Source organism: Ambystoma mexicanum, chromosome 8 (genome assembly GCF_040938575.1).
Source record: "Ambystoma mexicanum isolate Mex_15411 chromosome 8, UKY_AmexF1_1, whole genome shotgun sequence".
Lineage (NCBI taxonomy): Eukaryota > Metazoa > Chordata > Amphibia > Caudata > Ambystomatidae > Ambystoma > Ambystoma mexicanum.
The window spans coordinates 345,795,452-345,817,277 of NC_090929.1; the positions used below are offsets into that span (position 1 = coordinate 345,795,452).

The window sequence follows — 21,826 nt, forward strand, 5'->3', positions numbered from 1 at the left end:
GTGTGGCAGGGAGTTCCAAAATTTGGCAGCTTTCACAGAGAAGCTATTGCCACCTACCTTAGTGAGTCTGAATCTAAGAATGGTGAGGCAATTCCTGTTGCTGAGTCTCAGAGGTCTGCTAGAAGTTCTCCTGTGGAATCTATCTGTGAGATAACTTGGGGCAGCATTGTTGAGTGCTTTGTGGGTGAGGGAGGAAGTTTTTAGGAGGATTTTGTTTTGGGTCAAAAGGCAGTTGTTTTGGCGCCTGTTAACTGAAATATGTGATCTTCTGGTCACACCCAGTGCAGCTCCTAAGGTATTATTTTGGAGGATTTGTATCCTTTGAACGAGTGATTTATTGGCGCCAATGTAAAGGGCGTTACAGTAATCTAGCCTGGAAAGAATCAAGGCTCTGGCTAATATCATGCAGTTATCATTCGACAGAAAGGGTTTGCCTGTCCTAATGAGCTTACAACTGTAAGCAGTGGTCAAGGCCATTGATTTCACCTGTTTGTCAAAGGAGAGGGTAGAGTCAAGGTGGAAGCCAAGGGTCTTTACCTCCTTGACCACCTTAATAAGGTTCCCATCAATAGTAAAGGATGAGTACTCCTGGCCTAGTTTATTTAGGTTAGAGTGGGTGCCCAGGATAAGGAGCTCAGTCTTGTCATCATTCAGGCAAAGACCATGGGTAGCCATCCATGCCTGGATGATGAGATACACTCTATTCACCAACGCCATATTCTTGTGACAATCCCCGGAAAGTGGGAGGAGAATCTGAGTATCATCTGCATAGTTAGTGTAGGTGATACCCAGAAGGTCCAAATCATCAAATAGGGGCTTGGTAAATATGTTGTATAATGTAGGAGAGACACAGGAGCCCTGGTGGATGCCACACCTGATTGGAATAGGGTTTTCTGCTGCTGACAGGAGAAGACCCTCATAGTTCTATCGCTCAGGAATGATTCAATCCATTTGATGGCCTCTGTAGAGAAATGGGCCGCCGAGTCCAGTTGTCCACGTCTTTATGGTCCACAAGGTCGAATGGGGCTGAGAGGTCTAGTAATAGGAGTAGAGCCGATTTGCCTTTGTCTCTAAGTTCATCAATCTGGGATTTCAAATCGATAAGGGCGGTTTCCGTTCCAAGCAAGGGGCGGAAGCCTGATTGTCTTGCTCCCAGGAGATTGTGGCATTCCAGATATTTTTAGATCTGAGTGTAGGCGATTTTGTCCAGTATTTTGAGCAAGAAGGGTACCATCGTAATGGGACGGTAGTTGGTGGGAATGAAAGAGTCTACTGTTTGCTTCTTTAGCAATGGGAGCACCCAGGATTGTTTTAAGTTGGTGGGAATGGTGCCCGAAGAAAATGAGGCATTGACAGATTTGGAAATAAAAGGAGCGAGATCTCTTGCAGCGTCTTTTATTATCTGTGCTGGGCAGAGGTCACCCTGGCAAATGGAGGGCTTTAATGACATAATAACCTTTTCTACCTCAAGTGTAGCAGTTTTAGTAAAGTGGAATCTAGCCAGTTGGTCAGATGGTGCCTCAACCGAGCAGGGGGCTGGGTTATTCAGCTCTGATGATAAGTTAAGGGAAGCTTTCTTTTTGGCTATTCTGTTCTGTAGGGTAGTGACTTTATTCAAGAGTGCCTGTTGTATTTCTGAACACCATTTTTGTTTTTTATGCAGATATCAGGAGTGGGAATAGGTGACTCTAATTCTTTTAGCATAGTGAATAATTCCTTCAAGCTAGAATTGGCATTAGATATACGTTTGTTGTAGGAATTGTGTTTAGCCAAGCATATTTCCTTTTTGTATTGGGCTGATATTTGTTTGTTTGGCCTTATTGTTTTCTGAAGGGAGTAGTCTCCAGGTAGTTTTGCTATTCCTCTTTAGTAATCGTAGGTCCCTTGTTTGGGGGGGTGAACCACTTGTTTAAGTGCAGTTTCGGCTTACTAGATCTAGGATTTAGTGGGGCAATTTTGTCCAGTGTAGTGAGCATAACTTTATTATACTCGTTAACCAATGTACTTGGGTCCAAATAGTCTTCCAGTGCATTAAAATTGGCAGAATGTCTGGGATTACATTGTCCACTGTGATATTCTTTTTGTTCCTTGTTAAGCAAGGTGGGGCAATTGGCGTAAGAAGTGGGAGTGGTCTAATGGTGGACAGTGTGAAAGACACAAGGACATGGTCCGTCCACAGTAGCGGGGCGATAGAGGTGATGTTAGCCGTGCAGTTATAGTCAGCAACCCAGTCCAGAGTACGCCCTTTGTTATGGGTGGGTTTGTTAATTTTTTGGGATAGACCGAGTTCAGTCAAAATGTTGGCTATGTTTGAGGCGTGTTTATCTAGCGGGTCGTTAAATCCTAATTGAAGTCTCCAAGTAATAGTAGTTAAGTGGGTGTTTCTAGGTTGTTGAATAATAGAGTGTAGAAATCTTCCTCAAATGTTCCCAATGGCCCAGGAGGTCTATATATGAGGTGGACAGTGAGGGGCTGAGAGTTAATTAGGGGGTGTTTAACAGTGAGGACTTCACAAGATTGTATAGTTTGTCGGGGAGCAGGTCTCAAAGCAAGGCTCGTTTTAGATATAATGGTGATTCCTCCACCTGTTGTTTTGTCTCTATCCTGTCTGTATATTGTGTAGCCATCTGGGACAGCTAGCGATAGCAGTGGTCCTGTCGCATCATGTAGCCATGATTCAGAGATGGCCAGGAAGTCCAAATTATCTGCCAGTATGAGGTCAGCAATGTCTGTTGCATGGGCAACCAAGGACCTTGCATTTATGAGAGCTCCTATGATTAGGTGAGCCCCAGTAATGGCTTAGACAAGGATTGGGGTAGTTAGATTGTGCCTGGTCTGCCGTTTCCTAGTATCATGCGAGATGGGAAAGACAGTGTGGCTGGCATGGTTATGGTTGGCCATCTTACCCTTAATGCCCTTCTCATTGGTGGGGAGGTTCTTGTTCGTTCTTTTGCTAATTGGGGGGAGTGATCGAGTGAGAGGTTCGTACAGTTTGGATAGTCTAGATGGGAGTCTAGAGTTACTTAGATGTATCGTGCAAGGGATACTTGCATGTATTCTCAGTGTAGTTGAATGGATAGATTGGCCTGAGATAGGAGGGCGATCAAATGACATTGTAGTTAAGTTGGGTGGGGCTATAACACCATGGGGAGGGAACTGGTCACAGTACCCAAGACTAATAATGAATAAGGTGGTGAGAGTGTGAAGGCTGTAGGCGAAGGTGTACATGTTTGATAGGGATAGGATAGAGATAAGATAGTGGTTAGACACCACAATGGCCTGTTGGTAGGCAGTTATTCAGTTCTATAGGAGCAAGTAGCCATGGGCTAGTTAGCAGGGGCACTTGACAATAGGATGAATTAGTGGGTACCCTTCAGCAGTGGGCTAAAACATTGGGCGCACGAGAGCAGTCGCCTGAATCAGTAAGCACATGTAGATATAGTTTGGGGCAATGGGTACATGCTAAGTGGAGGCGTACTTCAATTGTAAACTAAAAACAGTATGCACCCTTCAGCAGTGGGCTCAAACATTGGGCACATGAAAGCAATCGCCTTAATCAAATAAACACATTTCAGCTGTAGGCTGAGTCAAACAATAAGCATAGGAGCTGTCTCTTAAGTTCAAATCAGTGAGCATACAGTAATACAATAGGGCATTCAAGTTATAATGATCGGTCGTGAAAGCACGGAATGCCTCTCAGGCTGCGGTGTAAGCAATGGTTCACATGGGTTTAAAGAATAGTAAACGGCCATTAATGCAGATGTACAATCAGGATGCATCAAGGGGCATTATGCTGTCTAACCGGAACAAGAATGTAAAGCAACAGGGATACGTGGCTAGTGTAGAAGCAGAACTAGGCAGGCGGTAATACGGTTTGTAAAGCTCCAATGTAGGCATAGAGGTGCGAAAATCAGACAGGGTACAGTTTAATCAGATTATATAGGTGCTAGTAGATAACAGATACAACATCACTTGTATGCACAACCTAGATACTCAGGACATGGAGTAGAGAGCAATGGCGATCAGGATAGAGCAATATTGTGCTGATGCTCTGATGTGGCATTGCCTTGGGGCTGAATCAGAGGTGGATCAAGGTCTTATTAGTGGGGGTACGAATTATAGCAGTAAGTTCAGCATTGCAGATACAGTCATGCTAAAGATCCAGCAAGGAGCTTACCATGTTGAAGGTGTCCGGGCAACCTAACTGGTGGCATGCAGACGAAGTAGATATCTGAATGGGCAGGGCCTCTGTCAGCTCTGGACAGGCGCGGGACAGGAAGTGCCTGCCTTGGAATGTGTGCCTTCGAAGGTGGGCCGGCTTATTGCCTGCTGCCAAGGGATTGGCAGAATAAGTGAGTTCCCAGCCAATCACAGGCAGGAGCTGGCCCTGGCCGTGGGTTGGAGCCCTGGTGCAGGATCAACAATCTTGGAGTAACAGAGCCTCGTGGTCTGCAATGGTGGTCAGGTCCAAAAGGTGCATGGTAGAATGGAAGCGCGGAGCCAGCTATCCGATATGATGCTGGAGATCGACCACTAGACTTGGTAGCATGCCCTGGCAGGCAAATTGGGTCCTTCGAGTCTGGTTTGTACGTCCTCGCTAACTCCCTGCTTACAGTCGGTGCCAAGCAAAACCTCCTCCATAGCGTCGTGATCGGTTCAGTGGCGGCTGGCTTAAAAGACAAGACCTCATTCCAGTCATCACTTGTCAAGAATATCCACAAGCTCATGCTGCTGCACAGAACCAGACAGGGCTCCTAGCTCCAAGGCATCAACCAATTCTGAAAGGTCTGCAGGACAGCCACGTTCAGGTGATCGTATGGCAAAGCCTCAACCATATCGAGATATGGGAAGTGTCAAGGCCACACGCGCTTCGAAGATCTGCTGCAAAATCCACAAGGTCCAGCTCCCAGAAGATATAGCTGCCTCCAATTAGGTCTTGAGGGGCTAATGTATTGTTAGTCGACGAATGGTCCTAGGGTGGACCCAATGGTTCCAGGCCAAAAGGTGTCAGCTCTCCCTCTTCATCAAAAACCTGTTGGATCGTTTGGAAATATCACTTCGAGAAGCTGGCGCAAACTATCATTTGTCGGCGGTAAGCAGGAGAAACTCAGGACCACCATGCCTTGATGTGCTCAACATGGAAGATGCAGCCAGCACAGAAATTGCCATCAGCGTTAAGCCTTAGATCACCAATATTTCCGATGGTATGGAGGTCTGAGCACTGAGGTATAAAAATGCCACTCTTGTTAGGTACCTTTGTCGGCTTTTGCAGCTGCGGTGGGCCTTTCTCAGTGGTGGCTGGTGAATGTTTTTATTGGTGAGGGAGTAAATATTTGCCACAAATTTGCAAGAGTGACCAAACATAGTGTTGAGCCTGAACCAACTAAGGGGCCTAAAGGGGTTTCTCCCGCAATCTTTATTTTTGAATAATTGGTAAATTATACAGCACACTTCCTGTGAAAAATGGGGCCAGGCAGTTTTTTTTTTTAATTTGTTTTTTAAAATTAGTTTTTACTGTTTACGCACCTTTACAAATTCTTCCAAAATATTTTTACAAAATTTTTCCAACATAATACATATTTTTAGGACACAACACTTATAATAACATACAAAATAAATCAGCTTTTCTAAAAAAAAGTACAAACAACAATTTCAACTTAAATAAGCAAAAAATAACTAAAACAACATAATCAAAACATAATCAATCACCATTAAAAAAATAAGCGACACTCCTAGCATGGCGTCTTGACTAAGAATCTTGTAACAACAAGATGGAGCCTTCCCAAGTTATACCTTCTTCAACTCAAAATGTACAATGATTCTACTTCATTATGATTTAAAAGAAAGTCAGGCAATTATAGTTAGGGCAAAATTCATGCCCTCAAAGAATCTAGTTCTGCTTCAATATAACATACAAAGCGCACAGTCGCTAGAATAATGGCGTTGCTCCTGCCCCACATGCATTCCATCCAGATGAAGTTTCTGGCTAAAGCAGTATTTGCATTCTCAAAATCTTTCAGCATATGCAGTATAATTTGCTCAAAGTGCGGACAGAAGAGGAAACGATGTTTAGTAGTTTCATTGGCATCTGTACAAAATCGACATATTGTATCGCTGATCAGCTTTTCATTATTAAACCAATGCTTTGTCCGCGTCTTTGTATGCAATAAATCAAACCACAATCTCATGCAAGTGTTGCAAGATTCATTACAAGGAAACAAAGTCAAGTATGAGAGGGCGAGGATTTTGAGCATGCCTGAATTTAGCATATTCCAAAAATGAGGAATAGGAAGAAACTATGTCAGAACTAGTGGCCCAATCATTTAAGCAAGACCCATCTGCCCTTTGAGGTCAACAGGCTGCAAATTGATCTTTTTTAATAGTTGAGAATTGACAAGCATTATAGAACAACCTCATAGAGGGAATTCAAGGGGGGAAATAACATACTCATAAAGTTAGTAAGCAGTCTCCAACTGAATCGGGAGGCCTCACTATCGCATTTGGAAGATAATTAGGTAAACCAAGCGTTGATTTCCAGATTCTGCCTTGGAGCTTGTTCAAATAGATATCAATTTCAACAAGGCATAAATCTAATCCATAAAGGATGACTGCTTCTACTTTCTTACAGTAAAATTCAATAAGTGGTACTAAAGAACATTTACAATATTTAAAGTAAATAAGTTTCATTCGTCCCATTAAAGGCAAAACATTTTCAGTAAGAGAAGATTGCCATTTCATAAGAGAAGTATTATTCGACAAGTTGTAACCCAAATATGTCAAATATTGTACAAGAGTTATTTCATTTAAGTTATTCGACCATCTAAATTTGCGATTCGAAAAGATTGTTAGATGTTAAAGGGTTAACAGAAAGATTATTTTGATTGCAATACACAAAAAGCCTCTTAAGCTTATTTTGCAGACCCGACTCTGTGCGATCAAAAAGAAGGACATCATCCGCATAAGCTAGCCATGAAAGATGAGAGGTACCCAAACAAACCGCAAAGGATTTTGCTAGGTCCCAGGTGTGATCGATGTCAGTGAGGTACAGATTGAACAAGACCACTGCAAGGTTACATCCTTGCTTGACACTGATCGCGATGGGAATTACATCAGTAAGCAGGCCTTCATGATTAATCTGCACCTTGATATTAGTATTGTGGTGCGGAAGAGCAATGAGTGCCACTAAATAATGGGGAAATTTATGTTCAAACATTTTCTGCCAAGGCACACCTGATGTGAGATTTAATGAGGCTATGAAAATAGGGCTATTTGCAGAGAGATGAGGTGATGAAATGAGGTGAGCTAAAATACTCGCATTCAATTGCGTCCGCATTGCTTTACGAAACCTCACTTGTGCTTTACAAAGGATAGAGTTTGTTGTAATAAAGGATTCCACTTCGTTGAGGATCAATAGTGCAAACAGTTTCGCGGCAACATCAATGAAAGCTATTGGACTAAAATTATTAGGTTCATTAATTGGACCCTTTTTATGTAGCGAATAATAATAGAAGTTAGCCACAATACAGGAATGATTTTAGATCTGAAGATGGAATGAAACAGTTCCAAATTTGTTTTTGCCCAAAACAGTGGTTCGTCCCTGATTACACTGGGCGGAAGACCATCAGGGCCTCCACATTTTGAGGGTTTAAGTTTGTGAATTGCATGAACAATGTCTGTGTACGACCAAGGACATAAGTCAGGAATGTAATGACATACAGAAGAAGTGTCAAAGGAGATAAAAGAAAGGGGAAGGGAATATTTATTCTTGAAAAAGGTAAACCAAGTTGAACCATCAATAGAGGAAACCAATGCTGAATTTGATGGTTTACCAGTAGTTTGTAATAATTTCCAAATATCTTTGTTCTTATGTTCACACAAATTAAGCACCATTCTTTGACTTCTAACAATCTCTGAAAGTGCATTTTTTCCCCTCTGATTTATAGCGCAAAAGAATTTGCTTTTTAGCGCGAATGTATGCGTCTAAATCTATTCCCAGTATGGTTTTCTTTAATATTTGCAGCTCATCATTTTTCCTTTGTTTTAAAAGAGCTACAAAGGGAGAAAAGGTAGAGGAAGATATAGAAAAAGGCAAGGAGGCTCTAGAAGAGAGTGCAATGGTTCTAAGATGGGATTTTATCATCTTTAAATTCCATTGCATTATTTCTTCCAAATAGGTAATGTGACCACAAGTAGGGGCCCATAGATAACGATTAACTAAAAACGTTAATCTTCTGCATGTCACTGCGTTCCGATTAATGGAAAGCAAAACATGATCCACTTGTACAAGGGACAAAACAGGAGCTGAAAAAAACTCTTTACGAACTGCTCTCAAGGACAAAGAAATTAATAAGTGATCACCAAGCCGAGGATTTAGAGTAACGATAGGAGAAAGGAGCGCAGGTAAATTCCTTGAGGCTACAATATAGTCAATAGTAGAAGACATGGACCCTCTCTGCCAAGTATAGAAAGTTAGAGGAGAATTGGGAAGCACCAAATAAATATCCCATTCTTTTAGGAAGCAAGTCCAAATACACCCATGCAGAATCGATAGCTTGAAGTGAGCAGACAGAGATTTTAGGAGTGAGCAGAGACAATGGATATAATGTGGCGTTAAAATCGCCACCAATTATGCGAGTAAATGCCTCGAGAAGAACAGTGTTTAATGCTTGACTGGCCTGATTGACAGTTGAGGAAGCAGGATTCCAATAAAGGGAAATGAGTAACAAGTTTCTGCAATAATGCATATCAAGACCCAGTTCTATAATGAGAAATAAGTCAGACGCATAAGTGTGTTTGATTATGAATCTCATATTATTATTTATTAGAATTGCCAACCCCCCTGCAGGTCTACCAGCTTTCTTCTGCACTGCGGGATGAGTGATAGAAGTAAAACCATCAAATTGCATATCATACAAACACATGGTTTCTTGGATGAGCAAGACAGAAGGAGCAACTTGCAAGGCGAATGAAGACATCCATTTGCTAATATTTTTTATCTCGCAGCAATTCCAAGAAATTATACGGAACTCGTTTGATTATGATGATACTACAGGTTGTACGTTAGCTACTACTGCTTTTATTAATGGTTCAAACCAAGTTAAACCATTTAGTGTCCTAGTTAACGGTGCAAGTTGTTCTATCATGAGGTTGTTATGGGCTCCTTTAGAAGATACATTATCATGAGCACCCTGTGGTTCTGCTATGATTAAGGGCTGAAACTCCAGAAAAGTCATTGCTTCCTCGAGAGATGCAAATGCTTGCATTTCCAACCCCAAAAGAGCGAACTCAGTTTTGAAGTCCCAAAGCAATTTCACAATTATCGGGGATTGGACTTTGCATAGCATTCGATTCTTATTGTTAGGAAGCCAAACCCATGCCACGTCATGGGTAATAAGGCTGCGCAAAGATGGAATTTTATATAAGGCATTCATTAGGAAAGATCTGTTTATATGTGCCATACCATTAGTATTTGAATCGCTAGTCCAGCCAAAGGTAGTTTTCATCTCATTGGGAATTTCAAACAAAGAAGTGAGCGTTGTATTGGAAATTACCAGAGGAGATGGCAATGGTTCAACACCTAAAGAAGTCCACATTTTAGCATTATTCACAACTTGAGAAGCAACTGCATAAAGCCCCCTGCGGCAACTCACGCACAGGTAGTTGATCATTATAACTGTTTGATCACCTGTTCCATTGATGTTTGCGAAGAAGCAATGATGGGTACAGAAGAAGGTGATTGAGATGCAGAGGATTCTGCTGAGTTATGAACTATATCATGAGGGTGTGAAGGACCTACCACAGCGGGTGCCAGGTTGACAATACATAATTTGACAGTTTGCGCAACCATCAAGGTTTTTTATTGGCTTATACGGGGAAATATGTATTCATATTAGCTTGCACTAAGTTAACTGGGTTCTCACTTTCTAGATTTAGGGGAATAGAAGACTGAAATTGTGCCAAACCTGGCCCATGATATGGTCCATCAGAGTGTGATTGAGCTAAAGTAGAAGAACCATTGTTGGAAGCTCTAGGTAAAGAAAGGTTTTATTTGATTTAATTTGAAGAAGTTTTCTACTTTCGTCATTCAATTGGCTAAGATTTAAAACATTTTCTGTATTTCGCTTCTGCTTTTTTACTTTTGCAGTAGATTGTCCTGGAAGTTTACACTTTGAATCCTTATTAGACAACATACCATGCCTTTCCCACAATGTCTTCTTTTTACTGCCTTTTGATGGACTTTCTTTGCTTTATGTGACATTTGATAGAAATTGGCTGAGGAGTCTTCTTTCACAAAAACAATTGCGTTTGGAGAGTCAACAGCCTGCTCCTGATCCAAAATGTCAGTAATAGCAGAAGGACTGTCAGTCGAGTTTTCATTGAGATCAATTTCAGATGTTACAAAAGGATCTGCACAGAGAGATTGCGGTACAAGCTTTGCATTGTATAAAATGTGTTCAACCTGCAAGAGCCTCTCATGCTGTAATTTTGCTAGAGCTATGAAATCTATAGGCGAAGACGGGGAAACTTTGCATGCCCAGGTGTTAGATTTGAGGATAACATTAGCAAAAGTAGTAGGTGTTCCATTGACTAAAAGAAGGTCATCTGAAGTTTGAGTACCAATAGAAGAGGAGACAGCCTGAGGGCATTGTTTCGCCCATTACTTCTGTAATAGCAGAACAGATCTTTCTGGACATGCTAGATGAATTTATGGCATGCTTCTTGGGTAAGGATGAAACCTTCTAATTTTGAGTTTTTTAGTGTTAAGCAAAATAATTTCTTTCATATACTTTAATACAGTGTGAGTGTATTTGTGGCCTCTATCTAACAGATTGAGGATTCGCGTCAATACTGGAAAATTTCAAATCTCTTGTTCCAGTAAATGCTGAGAATCCTCTTCTTGTGGAACAGAGGACACTGTAGAATGTGTCAAATTTAATCCTGGCGAGGCATCATTGCCAAAACCCTTCTCATAGAAATCAGGCTCATGAGTGGCCGAGTGTGGAATATCATGGGATGTAGCCAAATCCCTTGAGGGAGAACTTGCAGACATCCGAGGTGGAAAAGATGAACAAGATGGAACAGTAATTTTAGAAGGTAAACACATTCTAGGGTGTACTAATGATACACCTTTGTGAAAATGAACCTACTCACAAAATTTTCCTGAAGTGGACACAGGGGTAGAAGGACCAAGCAAAAGGCTTATTCTTCTATCCAAATCTGCCATCACCACGGGCGCAAGCATGGAAATACCCGATATTGGAGCAAAAGCATCTTCTTGTGGTACGTTATCAAGATCATGGGCAGATTTTGGATAGTCTACCCCTGGGGACGCCACATGTGCATCATTTGCATTTGCAAATTCCTTTTAAGGAAACTTATCCCGGGAGGATAGCTCAGCGGCAGCGTGCGCGTCTTGGAAGCAAGACGACACGAAGCAACAACAGGTTCGATCCCCGGGTCCGCGCATAGAAACATGTGGGTGTTTAAGCGTGTTATAAATGCGTAACTAAGACAAAAAAAACACAATGGCAACTTAGAAAAACAAACACTTTCTGTAACAGTGCCTCGATGCCTGCGGGCTGTGTGAGCGCTTTATAAATGATAAATAAAAATAAAAAAAAAAAAAAAAACTGCAAGTTTGAAATAGCCAGTTTCTGCTCCTCCTGTGACGATGCTGTTGGAGAGTTTAATTGAGAATGCATTTTCAAGGTTTCCACTGTATCATTTGACTTAGGGGGCACAATGTCTGAAACGACACTGACAGTAGCGAACGTTTGCCACTTAATGACATTTTGCGACTGTGTTCTAAATGGCCCGAACCTCTATTAATTGTTTCTTTGCAAGGTATTTTTCGAAAGCGTTTCCCGCTTCTAAGCGTAATTTCCATAATAGAAATACTATGCCAAATGAATCAAGAAAGTATTTGGATACTTAAAATCACACCACTCCACCAGATAGAACAAGGTGCAGAAAACCGTACCAGGATATTACAATATCTTGTATGAAATAACCAGAAATTCACAAAAACAGTCTCACCCATTCTACTTAGAATAGCTAGATAGACAATTGTATCACACTAATCATTGCAAAAACTGTTTGTCTGCTCTATGGTGAAAATCATTCCATAGCAACAGAAAGTGCTCCCTCAAAAAAGAGCTTTATCAATACACCATCAAAAGCAGGCTGCCTACGCACTACTCGAGACGCAATCTAAAGGTAAAGGTATATCACCGCAAACAATGCACAAAGTCAAATAATGACACGTTTTTAGATACTATACCCTAAACCTTTTTTTTTTGTTTTGTTATTGTTTACTAAGAGGTACCTTGTGTATAACTGGCTCCCACACCCCTCACCTACTCGCAGAACAGCCAAACAGCCACTTTGATGGCACTTCGAATGCACACGGGTGAGATGTGACAGCACCGTTGTTAATATAGCAGTGACGCTCTGCTAAAGGCGGGCTGCAGGAGGGCGGAGTTGTAATGAAAAAAATGTCTGTGTTGCGGCAGCAAATGAACTTCTGCTTGTCGACGGCGTCTTGTTTGAGAATGGTAAACAGCACAGTAGGAAAGGACTGCGACGGGAATCCAAACAGCCACTTTTGATGGCACTTCGGATGCGCCAGGCAGTTTACAATACGTTTTGTAGGGTAATACATGAAAAAATACAATAGATGCAAGTCACCAACAGTGCACAGGAGCATTTCCCAATGCATTTTCATGATGCCTTTTTCATCATATATGCCAGTATAAATAATATGTTCACACTTGCTGTTCCCAAACATGTCCATGTTGGCTGCTCATATATATGCCAGTATTCCCATATAAGAATATACTCATGTTTGCTTTGCTCATAATGCCAGTATTTATACCATGAGGACACATGTCTAAAATGGCTCTGCCAATATATGCCAGTACCCTCACATAAAAACATACTCATTTTGGCTCTGCCATTAAAAATGTCATGCCACAATACGAAAACATGTCCATGCTCCAATGCAGGCCAGTCCAGGCATATAATAAAACTCATCATGTTTGCTTCATCATAGATACACAGTAAAAAAATGCCATGCCACAGTAGAATATTATAGCTAGACTGGCTGCACCGAAATTACAGTCTAGCCATGTAATAATGCTTCACATGTTGGCTTTAGCATAGATGCCCAGAGAAAATGGCATGCCACATTAAGAAATAGCAAGCCTTACTACACCAAAATGACAGTTTAGCCACTTAACAAGTGTAGCCATTTGATACTGTGGCATGACAGTTTTAACTGGGCATCTATGAAACAGGTAAGTCCACTCATGTAATTACACTTATATTGCCTGCTGTGGCATGACATTTCTCAATGGTCATCTACCATACTGTATCATAGATGCCCCATAACAAAATCTCTCCTCTGCCACCCCACCCATCAAATAGTCCAAGAACACAGAGGAAGCATAAACAATCTATAAAGAAGCGTATACCTGGACGGTTGGGGACAGCCACAACTGCCTCGAGCCACATTGCGGTAATGGAAAAGAAAGAAGAATGCCCTACCCAGTCCAGCCAGGCCCAATGTGCGAGATACCCAGAGAGTGGAGGATGAGAAAGGTAGACAGGGCGCTGCAGCATTTACGTGCTACTAAGGGTAACAACCATGTAAGAAGTAGGAATGGACCATGGGAGGCCAGAAGGGCTATGAAAGGGCAATGTGGATTTATGGTGAAACAACAGACAGGATAAGAAGCAAAGATGGCAGAGTATGGGTCGGTGCTTACCTAATGGAGACCACAGTCAAGCGGAACCAACAAGGAACAGAAATCATGAAAAGAGAAAGAATTTCCTGCTAATGCCAGGTCACTCCGAATACACATATGTGTAAAGAGTCACCATGTTGGGAGGTGCACAGAAACCTACTGGGGACGGTAAAATGCATGAATCAAACATGTTCATAAGAATGGAAGCATGCCAATCGACAGCATTTTTTTTATTGCACTCGCCTGTAGTAGGAATTGGAGACTTAATGTACATATGTCACTCAGAGGAGGTTCCTTCCAGGACACAGATTAACTGGAAATAGAGTTCAAAAGAGGGAGGCATCCTTTCAGGCTTATTTTGGAAAGGAGTGCTACCACACCCACAAAAGGTTTTACTTAATTCAAATATAAATAGATGCTGCAAAACTATCAACTATGTTAACACTAATGCACGCTTTCCCTGGAGAAGGAGACCAGGAACACCAAAATGTGAACAGCAACCTACCGTTCTATGGAAATGGGCTAGAAAGACTAATAAAAGCGGTGAAAAGAATGGCCAAAGGCAGATCAAGGAGCCCTTGTGGGTTTACGAAGCAAGAACTCTCAATGACAGGCTGAGCTTCCTTTGTGCATTGAGAATGATATGTCTGGTAAAGTGAGGTCATGGGGAACGGTGAGATAGCAACAGTGAGCATTGGCGATACAGAGAAACATACTTACATCAGAGGTTTTGGACTTGCCAGTGTCTTGTCTGTCTTGAATCATCTTGTCAATGACCCCGCTTCGGCTCCACACACTGAACACTGTCTTTCCATGTTGATATCCAACATCCTGGAAAAAGGCAATTGTGGAAGGCACTCAAAAATAATTCAAGCATGTCGTTTATCATTGAAAAGAACGTAATGCGGCAGAGCCGACAAGTATACATATGCTAAGAGGCTTGACTGGACATTCAAAATTCAAGTCACTTGAACACAAAGGGAATACAAACATCTCCTACAAATATTACATGTTCCTGTGTATGCAAAAGGATGACCAAAATCGTATGTTTGAACCTATTACATGAGATTGCACAATGAGACCACAATGGGTGACGGCAAATTCCAAAATGTATTTTATGCACATATTACCGAATACGTGAGCATCAACTTTGATAAGGTGCATACTTTCTAGGGGATTTAGATTGCCCTCATTAACATTTCCTATTTTAGACATTTTTGAGTTGTAAATTCAGTACAAATTAAGCACAACCATAAGCATTTTAGTATTTAATATCCTATAGTAGTAGTAGTAGTAGTAGTAGCAGTACGGCGTCATTTCTATAGCGCCTTTCGCCATTAGTATGGTCACAACACGCTGTAGGTTGAACACCCTTGGGAGACCGGAGTCCAGGTTTGGGAAGTTTGAGGAGGTGCTAGTATGCATGTGCGCATACTGGCCAGTACGAAGACATGAAGGTGAAGTCCCTGCTAGCAACCCTTGACACACTGAGCGACATTCATTATGTGTGCAGCTGCCTATGGAAGTTTTGTCGTGAAAAGGAGCTGCATTCTGATGGCACAGATGTTGTGCTTTGTGTTTTAATCAGGTCTGGGGGGGTGAATGTGTGCGGAAGTGCGGCAGTGCCTGTGGCTAAAGTTCCATGAGCATGGAGTGCAACAGGTTTAAATATAATGGCTATACTCAACAAATGACTTAGTTCTGCCCCAAATCCCTTTAAGTGCAACATAACATAAGCATGTTGGGGCATCAGGGACTAGGCATACCCACCAGGCTTCTCCACTCAGACCCTCCTTTTCTAAACTTCAGCGTGGCTATTATCTCTGAACATGAAACACTGCTCCCCAATGGAGCAGAGAGGTTTTTTGCTCTCATCCAGGCTGTCCAAATTAGTAGATATAGGTCCTAGTCACGAGCTCCATGCCGGTATCCATGGTGTACTTAGTTGTATCTCGCATACAACCCAGATATATTTGTCAAACACAACGATCTGTAGTCATGTTTATTTTCCTTATTTTATACAAAGCAGGCAGGAACCCTCAGTATTGCTTATATTTTGTGTTCAGGACACATGAATTGAACATGCATGTCTCCGAATACCAAACCAGCCTGCACCTTTGGGGATGCCTCTGTCATTTAGTTGCTGCTCTTATTCTCCTTTTATCCATAAAAAACATAGCTCCCCAACCTCAAGATATCTGAGTTTTTGCTCTAGTCACGGTGCCCTCAAACAGCTCGGGGCGGCACTAGCAAATTGACAACTCACGATGTCACTCACGCTCACAGAGAGCGAGAAAGAGAGACAGCAACATAGAGAAGGAATGAGAGGGAGAGGTGGAGAGAGAGCAAGAGAGCAAGAGAATATTTCCTTTCCTGGAGTTAAGGTGATGTATTAGTGAAACCTTCACTTCAAAAGAAACAACTATTCAATAGTAAGTTGGAGGGGAGGTCAATATTTTGAATTCAAACATTATGGGGAGGTAAAACACTATTGGCAATCAAGCGATATTTAACAGATGCAGCATCACCCTGGAATACCGCATGAGGCCAATACCTCATGACATGTTATCAGGCAGATGTTAAAACCAGGTGGTATTTCATATGCCACCTGTTTTTAACATTACATCTAAGCTCATAATGGGGGCTAAATCGGCTTAACTTTTTGCCAATCAGTGTGAGCACCTGAAGTAGGTTTACTTACGACATCTTAGAAACCGTTGAACCACAAACCACATGCTAAATTCACAGTTTTAATTCCCCAAACCCAGATTCTTGTTGCTATTCTATGGGGGAAATAATTAATAATGTAGAACAGACCAGTTTTGTTTTCTGCTATTTAAAAAACAGACTTGTGTAGATTTGATTTCTCAAAGCCATATTAGAAATGTTGATCATCTGTGGCCTAAAACTAAAAGCCGCAATCTGCACCACATTTCATACGTCACCAGTCCAGTCTCTGGAGGTTATAGTTTGAAAAATTCATAATATGTGTGAGACAGTTTGTCAGACATGCTGCTGGCCCACTGAGACCAGGAGGAGTTCCTCGGATGCCCTCTTGTCTTTCTTTATGGTCCCAGACTTATCTGGTGGTCAGCGGTCTCCCCACTGAGAAGAGGAGGAGTTCCTCTTAAGTTCGCTTTGCTGAACTTCGCAGGGTGCCAGACCATTTTATGTTTTGTAACGGTTTCACTGTGCTGAGGAAGTTCACCTAGGATGCACGCTGTAGGTTTGATGGGGTCCCAGACCTCCTTAGCCCCTCTGCAGGCCTGCGCTCAGAGTTCTCTGAAAGTCTTACAGGGTCCAAGAACCTCCGTGGCCTCTTCCTAGGCCTTGCGACCCTCACAGTGTGCTTTGGCGACCCTCCTTTACTGCCCTGATCGCTACCAGCCTGCTCATAGTTCCCATTACCCTCTAGGAATCCTGCATACAGCAGTGGTTATTCGTGGGACTGGAGCAGCTTGTCGGTGAGCGCTAAATGGTCGCCTGTTTCCTGTGGTTGCTGGTTCCTGGTTTGGCTCCTTGCAGTATTGGTTTGAGTCAGGGACTGCGTGACCCACCTCCCCCTGGAGCCGGTACCACTGCCTTGCCTCCGGTTTGTAGGACCGACCAACGTCAGGTCCTGAAGAGCCGTCTTCTGCCAGTGGTTTCTGCTCTCCAGTCTTTGCAGTTTTGCCGCTCCCACGCCCGACAATACCCCTCCATGCTGCTTTTCCGGGGCTGTTTTGACAACATGCTGAGTCCTCCTTTGGTTTTTAAACTCTGCCAATTTCCATTCCCTTGTGGAAGGCTAGAAGGCTGTTCTCAGTTCCACTGATCCATTTTCATGCCTCTGCGCATCCTCCTTGTGTCAGTACTGGAGAAAACGGTATTATTCATGTTATTTATCATCATCTTCTTCCCAGAAATTTCAAAAGGGTCTATTGTGGAGATATTAATATAACATACAGTTTTATGTTCAATATGAAGTTGTGGGATGGTGTGATCAATGTGGTAACTATGTGATAGGACACTGGGATTATGACTATAGGGCCTGTACACTAGGTGATTGTCCTGATCCCCAGGAGGGGAGTTCCTCCCCATGAGGTCCGCCTGCATTATACCACCCCTAGTGGGACTATTGGGTAGCTGCCTTGCCTCCCTAGCCTCATGAGAAGGGGCTCCCCCTGCCCTGGGGAGAAGTGACGATATCTAGTGATTCGTCACAGTACCTAGAAAATAAATTACAAGTTACTCACTGTAGTGACTAACAAGTCCCCTTTCCTCCATACTGTATGGGCGTCCATTCCTAGGGACGGGAGACAGAACCTTTTCACCAGAAAAACCTTCTTCCCCTTTAAATTTAGAGGCACGCGGGGGTGCGGCCCTGGGAGGATGCGCTACCCTGACTCCACCCACCGGCGCCACTCCTCAGTCCCCATTGACGCGTCGACAATATTTATTATTGCCTAACGACACCAATATTATTAGCGGGGAGGATGGTGGGATGTATGGAGGAAAGGGGACTAAGGACTAGTCACTACATTGAGCAACTTGTAATTACTCTTATATCCTGCCCCCTTTCCTCCATACTCTATGGGCGATTACAGCTGAATGTAGCCCGAGGGTGAAAAGGAGACCCTCCTTAAGCAAACAAGTTTCTTAGAACCGCCTGTCCGAAAGGCTGCGTCTGATTTAGAGCCGGCGTCCAAGCAGTAATGCTTACAGAAAGCTGAAGGGGTGGCCCAGGTAGCTGCCCTGCTTATGACCTGCCACGGAACCTGCCGCTGGAATGCGATGGCCTTGGCCCTGACGGCTTGCACTGCACCCCAAAGGCCTACTTGATGGCCGCAATCATCCAACTCGCCCTGGAGGCCTTGGACGCCTGATAGCTGGGTCTGGAGTCCCCAAAGGTGACAAAGAGTGCGTCTGACACGCGGAAGCCCTCGGTCCTATGCATATAGAATTTCAGAGCTCGTCTGACATCCAGACAGTCTAAGACTCTCGGAGCCTCGTCCTTGGGGTCAGCGAAGAATGTAGGTAGGACTATTTCCTCATTTAGATGGAACGCGGAGGGTACCTTAGGTAGGAACGCCGGGTGAGTCTGCAGGACCACCTTATCCTTGTGGGAAGTGTTATAGGGTTCTGAAGCCACCAGAGCCTGGATCTCGCTGACTTTGCGAGCAGAGGTGAAGCCTATTAGTAGAGCTGCCTTGATGGTGACCAGCCTGATGTTCGCAGACGCCATCGGCTCGAAGGGTTTGTGTGCCAGGGTGCCCAACACCACATTGAGGTACCACACCGGGTGTGGCCTCTTGATGGGTGGGTAAAGCCTGGGCAAGCCCGCCAAATGTTTCTTGACTATCGGGTTGGAAGAGGAGAAGACTGTCTCCTCTGAATTTCTGTAGGCCCCTATGGCTGCGAGGTAGGTGCGACATGTGTCCACCTGTACTCCTGAGTGGGCAAGGTGTGCCGAGAAAGAGAGCACTTCGTCTAGTGTGCACGTCAGGGGGTTGATCTCCTTAGAATCTGCCCAGAGACAGAACCTGCTCCATTTACTCCTCTATTGGCTCCTAGTGGCCTTGCTCCTAGTGCCCTGGATGATCTCCAGGTTAGCTCTAGAGAGGTTCAGGTGCTTGAGGGTGATCTGCTCAGGAACCACGCTGCGAAGGCTAGCTGCTGAGGAGCGGGGTGGAGAACCCTGCCCCCCTGCTGGGACAGGAGAGGTGCTGGGCCCAGCAGAAGCTGAATGGGTGGTCAGTCCGAGAGGCTGAGCAACTTGGAGAACCACAGTCTCTCCAGCCACCAAGGCACTATCACTATGATGCTTAGGTGACAAGCCTCCTTAATCTTGCAGAGTACCCTGGGAATAAGGGGGATGGTGGAAAAGTATAGGCTGTCATGCCCTCACATTGAATCTGTATGGCGTCGCCCAGGGAGCCGAGGCCTAGTCCCTGCCAAGACACGAACTGATGGCACTTCCTATTCCTCCAGGAGGCAAATAGATCCACCTGAGGATGGCCCCATGTGTTGAAGACCACCTGCAGCACCTGGTCATTCAATTGCCACTCGTAATTGTCCGCACCCAAGCTTGCTGAGTTTGTCTGTTTCCAAGTTGGCCTCCCCCTGGAGGTGGACAGCCCTGAGGTAGATGTTGTTTTCCAGGGCCCATTCCCACAAGCTGATCGCTAGGTTGCACAGCGGAGGGGACCTGGTACCCCCCTGCTTGTTGACATAGTACATGCTGGTGGAGTTGTCGGTCTGGATCAGGATGGTCCTGTCCCTGTTGAGCCGAAGGAAGGCCCTGAGGTCTAACCAAATGGCTCTGAGCTCCAGCCAGTTGATATGCGACTCCTGCTCTTGCCAGGTCCAGACTCCATGGATGCTGTGGCTGTCCAGAGTGGCTCCCCAGCCGTCTTGGGAGGTGTCCGTAGTAATGGTGCCCTGTGGAGCCGGCTGCTGGAATGGCCTGCCTGTCGCAGATTGCAGTCCTTGAACCACCATGTGAGGTCTGAGTGGAGAGAGGGCGGTATGCTGACCAGCTCCGCTTGGGAGCCTTCACCTGATTCCATGAGGCTGCAAAGTGCAGCTGCACTCTCTTCATTCAGAGCCTTGTGTGTGGCATGGCCAAGAGGACTGCTGCCATGATACCCAGTAAGTGCTGGTACCACCAAGCCGAACTCACTGGTCTGGTAAGGAAGTGCGTAGTGGCCCTCTTGATGGCCGTAATCTTGTCCTCCCAGGGAAATACCTTCTCGGAACTTATATCCCAGATGAGGCCCAGGAAGGTGAGGCTGCAGCTGAGACTTCTTGAGGTTGATGGTAAACCCCAGGTCGTGGAGTGTACTCATAAGCTGGAGATGTCCAAAACAACTCTCAGGCCAGCCGGTTTCTTCTTTTGTATGGCGAAAAATCCTGGAATAGAAGCCTAATCCTCTCTCCGCCACTTTTCAAACTGCAAGACCCCCAACATTATCTACCTTATCGAATGTCCATGCCACCTACGCTACATAGGACAAACATCGAGGCCAGTGAACAAGAGAATAGGGGAACACAAGTCGAGAATAAGATGTAAGACTCATAACGCACCATTAGTTTCACACTTTCTCGAATACCAACACAACTGCGACTCCTTCAAATGGTGAGTGGTGGACAAAGTGAGTGATTGTTCCAATATTGCCAATGCCCTTAATTTTAAAGAATCCTGGTGGATTTTCAAGCTGCAGACCACTACTCAAGGTCTTAATGAACTTACTCCAGTGGAGTATCTATAGACATCAGCCTCGCCCCTTTGCGGCGGGCCCCCCTCCGGCTCAAGCACTTCACCATGCCTGGGAATACATTTACTTTGCATGCCACTGCCTAGTGGCCCAGTAATCCAGCTTCTCCTTTACAATTAGTCTCTCCTGCACCAACTCTGGTGCACATCCCCGCGATCTCCGGGGCGCCTATCTCCTCTCCACTCAGGCATCAGTTTCTCGACAGCCGGTGCATACACCGAGCCATATCCAGTTCTGGGCCTCCCACCCCCAACACGGGACCACCGGGACCCCCACGTCTCCGATCACCCCCAAAAAAAAATTGGCCCGTGACGCCCAGGCGCATCACAGGACCTTCCGACGCACTCCTTCGCGTCCACGTCGCCGTGGCAACGGGATCCCAGCACCCGTGCGCATGCGCGCCAGGCGAACACTTAGCCTGCACACATGCGCACACCACCTAACTCGCACAGCTCTTTCGTTCACAAACGCGAGACGAGATGGAGCACAGCTAACGCGATCGCACTACAACAGGCGGACAGGTAAGCAGATTCCCATCCTGGGCAATCCCTGTCCACCCCTGCCTCCAATCTTCAGTCTGGACTATGTTCTGATAGACTGCTTTTTTCTTTCCCTCCTTCTCCCCCTGCCCAGCTGCAACCATTGCCTGACCGCTTTGCATCGCTGGACAGGAACCACTGCCCGGTTCCACCCAATCCTTTCCTTACCACGGGATTCCATCAGCACCACACATCTACGGTGCCCCCACCAACAAGGTACCCTTTCTTCCCAAATGGCTTCCCCAAACCACAACAAGGTTCCCCAGCCATGTGTGTAACCCACATT

General features: G+C 44.4%; 1 protein-coding gene across 3 annotated transcripts in view; it reads right to left on the bottom strand.

Annotated features, from left to right (window-relative positions):
* The window catches only part of PNPLA7 (patatin like phospholipase domain containing 7), a 2,986,886-nt gene that overhangs the window by 177,296 nt on the left and 2,787,764 nt on the right, over nt 1-21,826 (bottom strand). For all 3 annotated transcript variants that reach the window (XM_069609797.1, XM_069609798.1, XM_069609799.1), the window contains one exon: nt 14,466-14,576. In XM_069609797.1, coding sequence (XP_069465898.1) covers nt 14,466-14,576 — 111 coding nt within the window. The remainder of the gene's footprint in view (nt 1-14,465; nt 14,577-21,826) is intronic.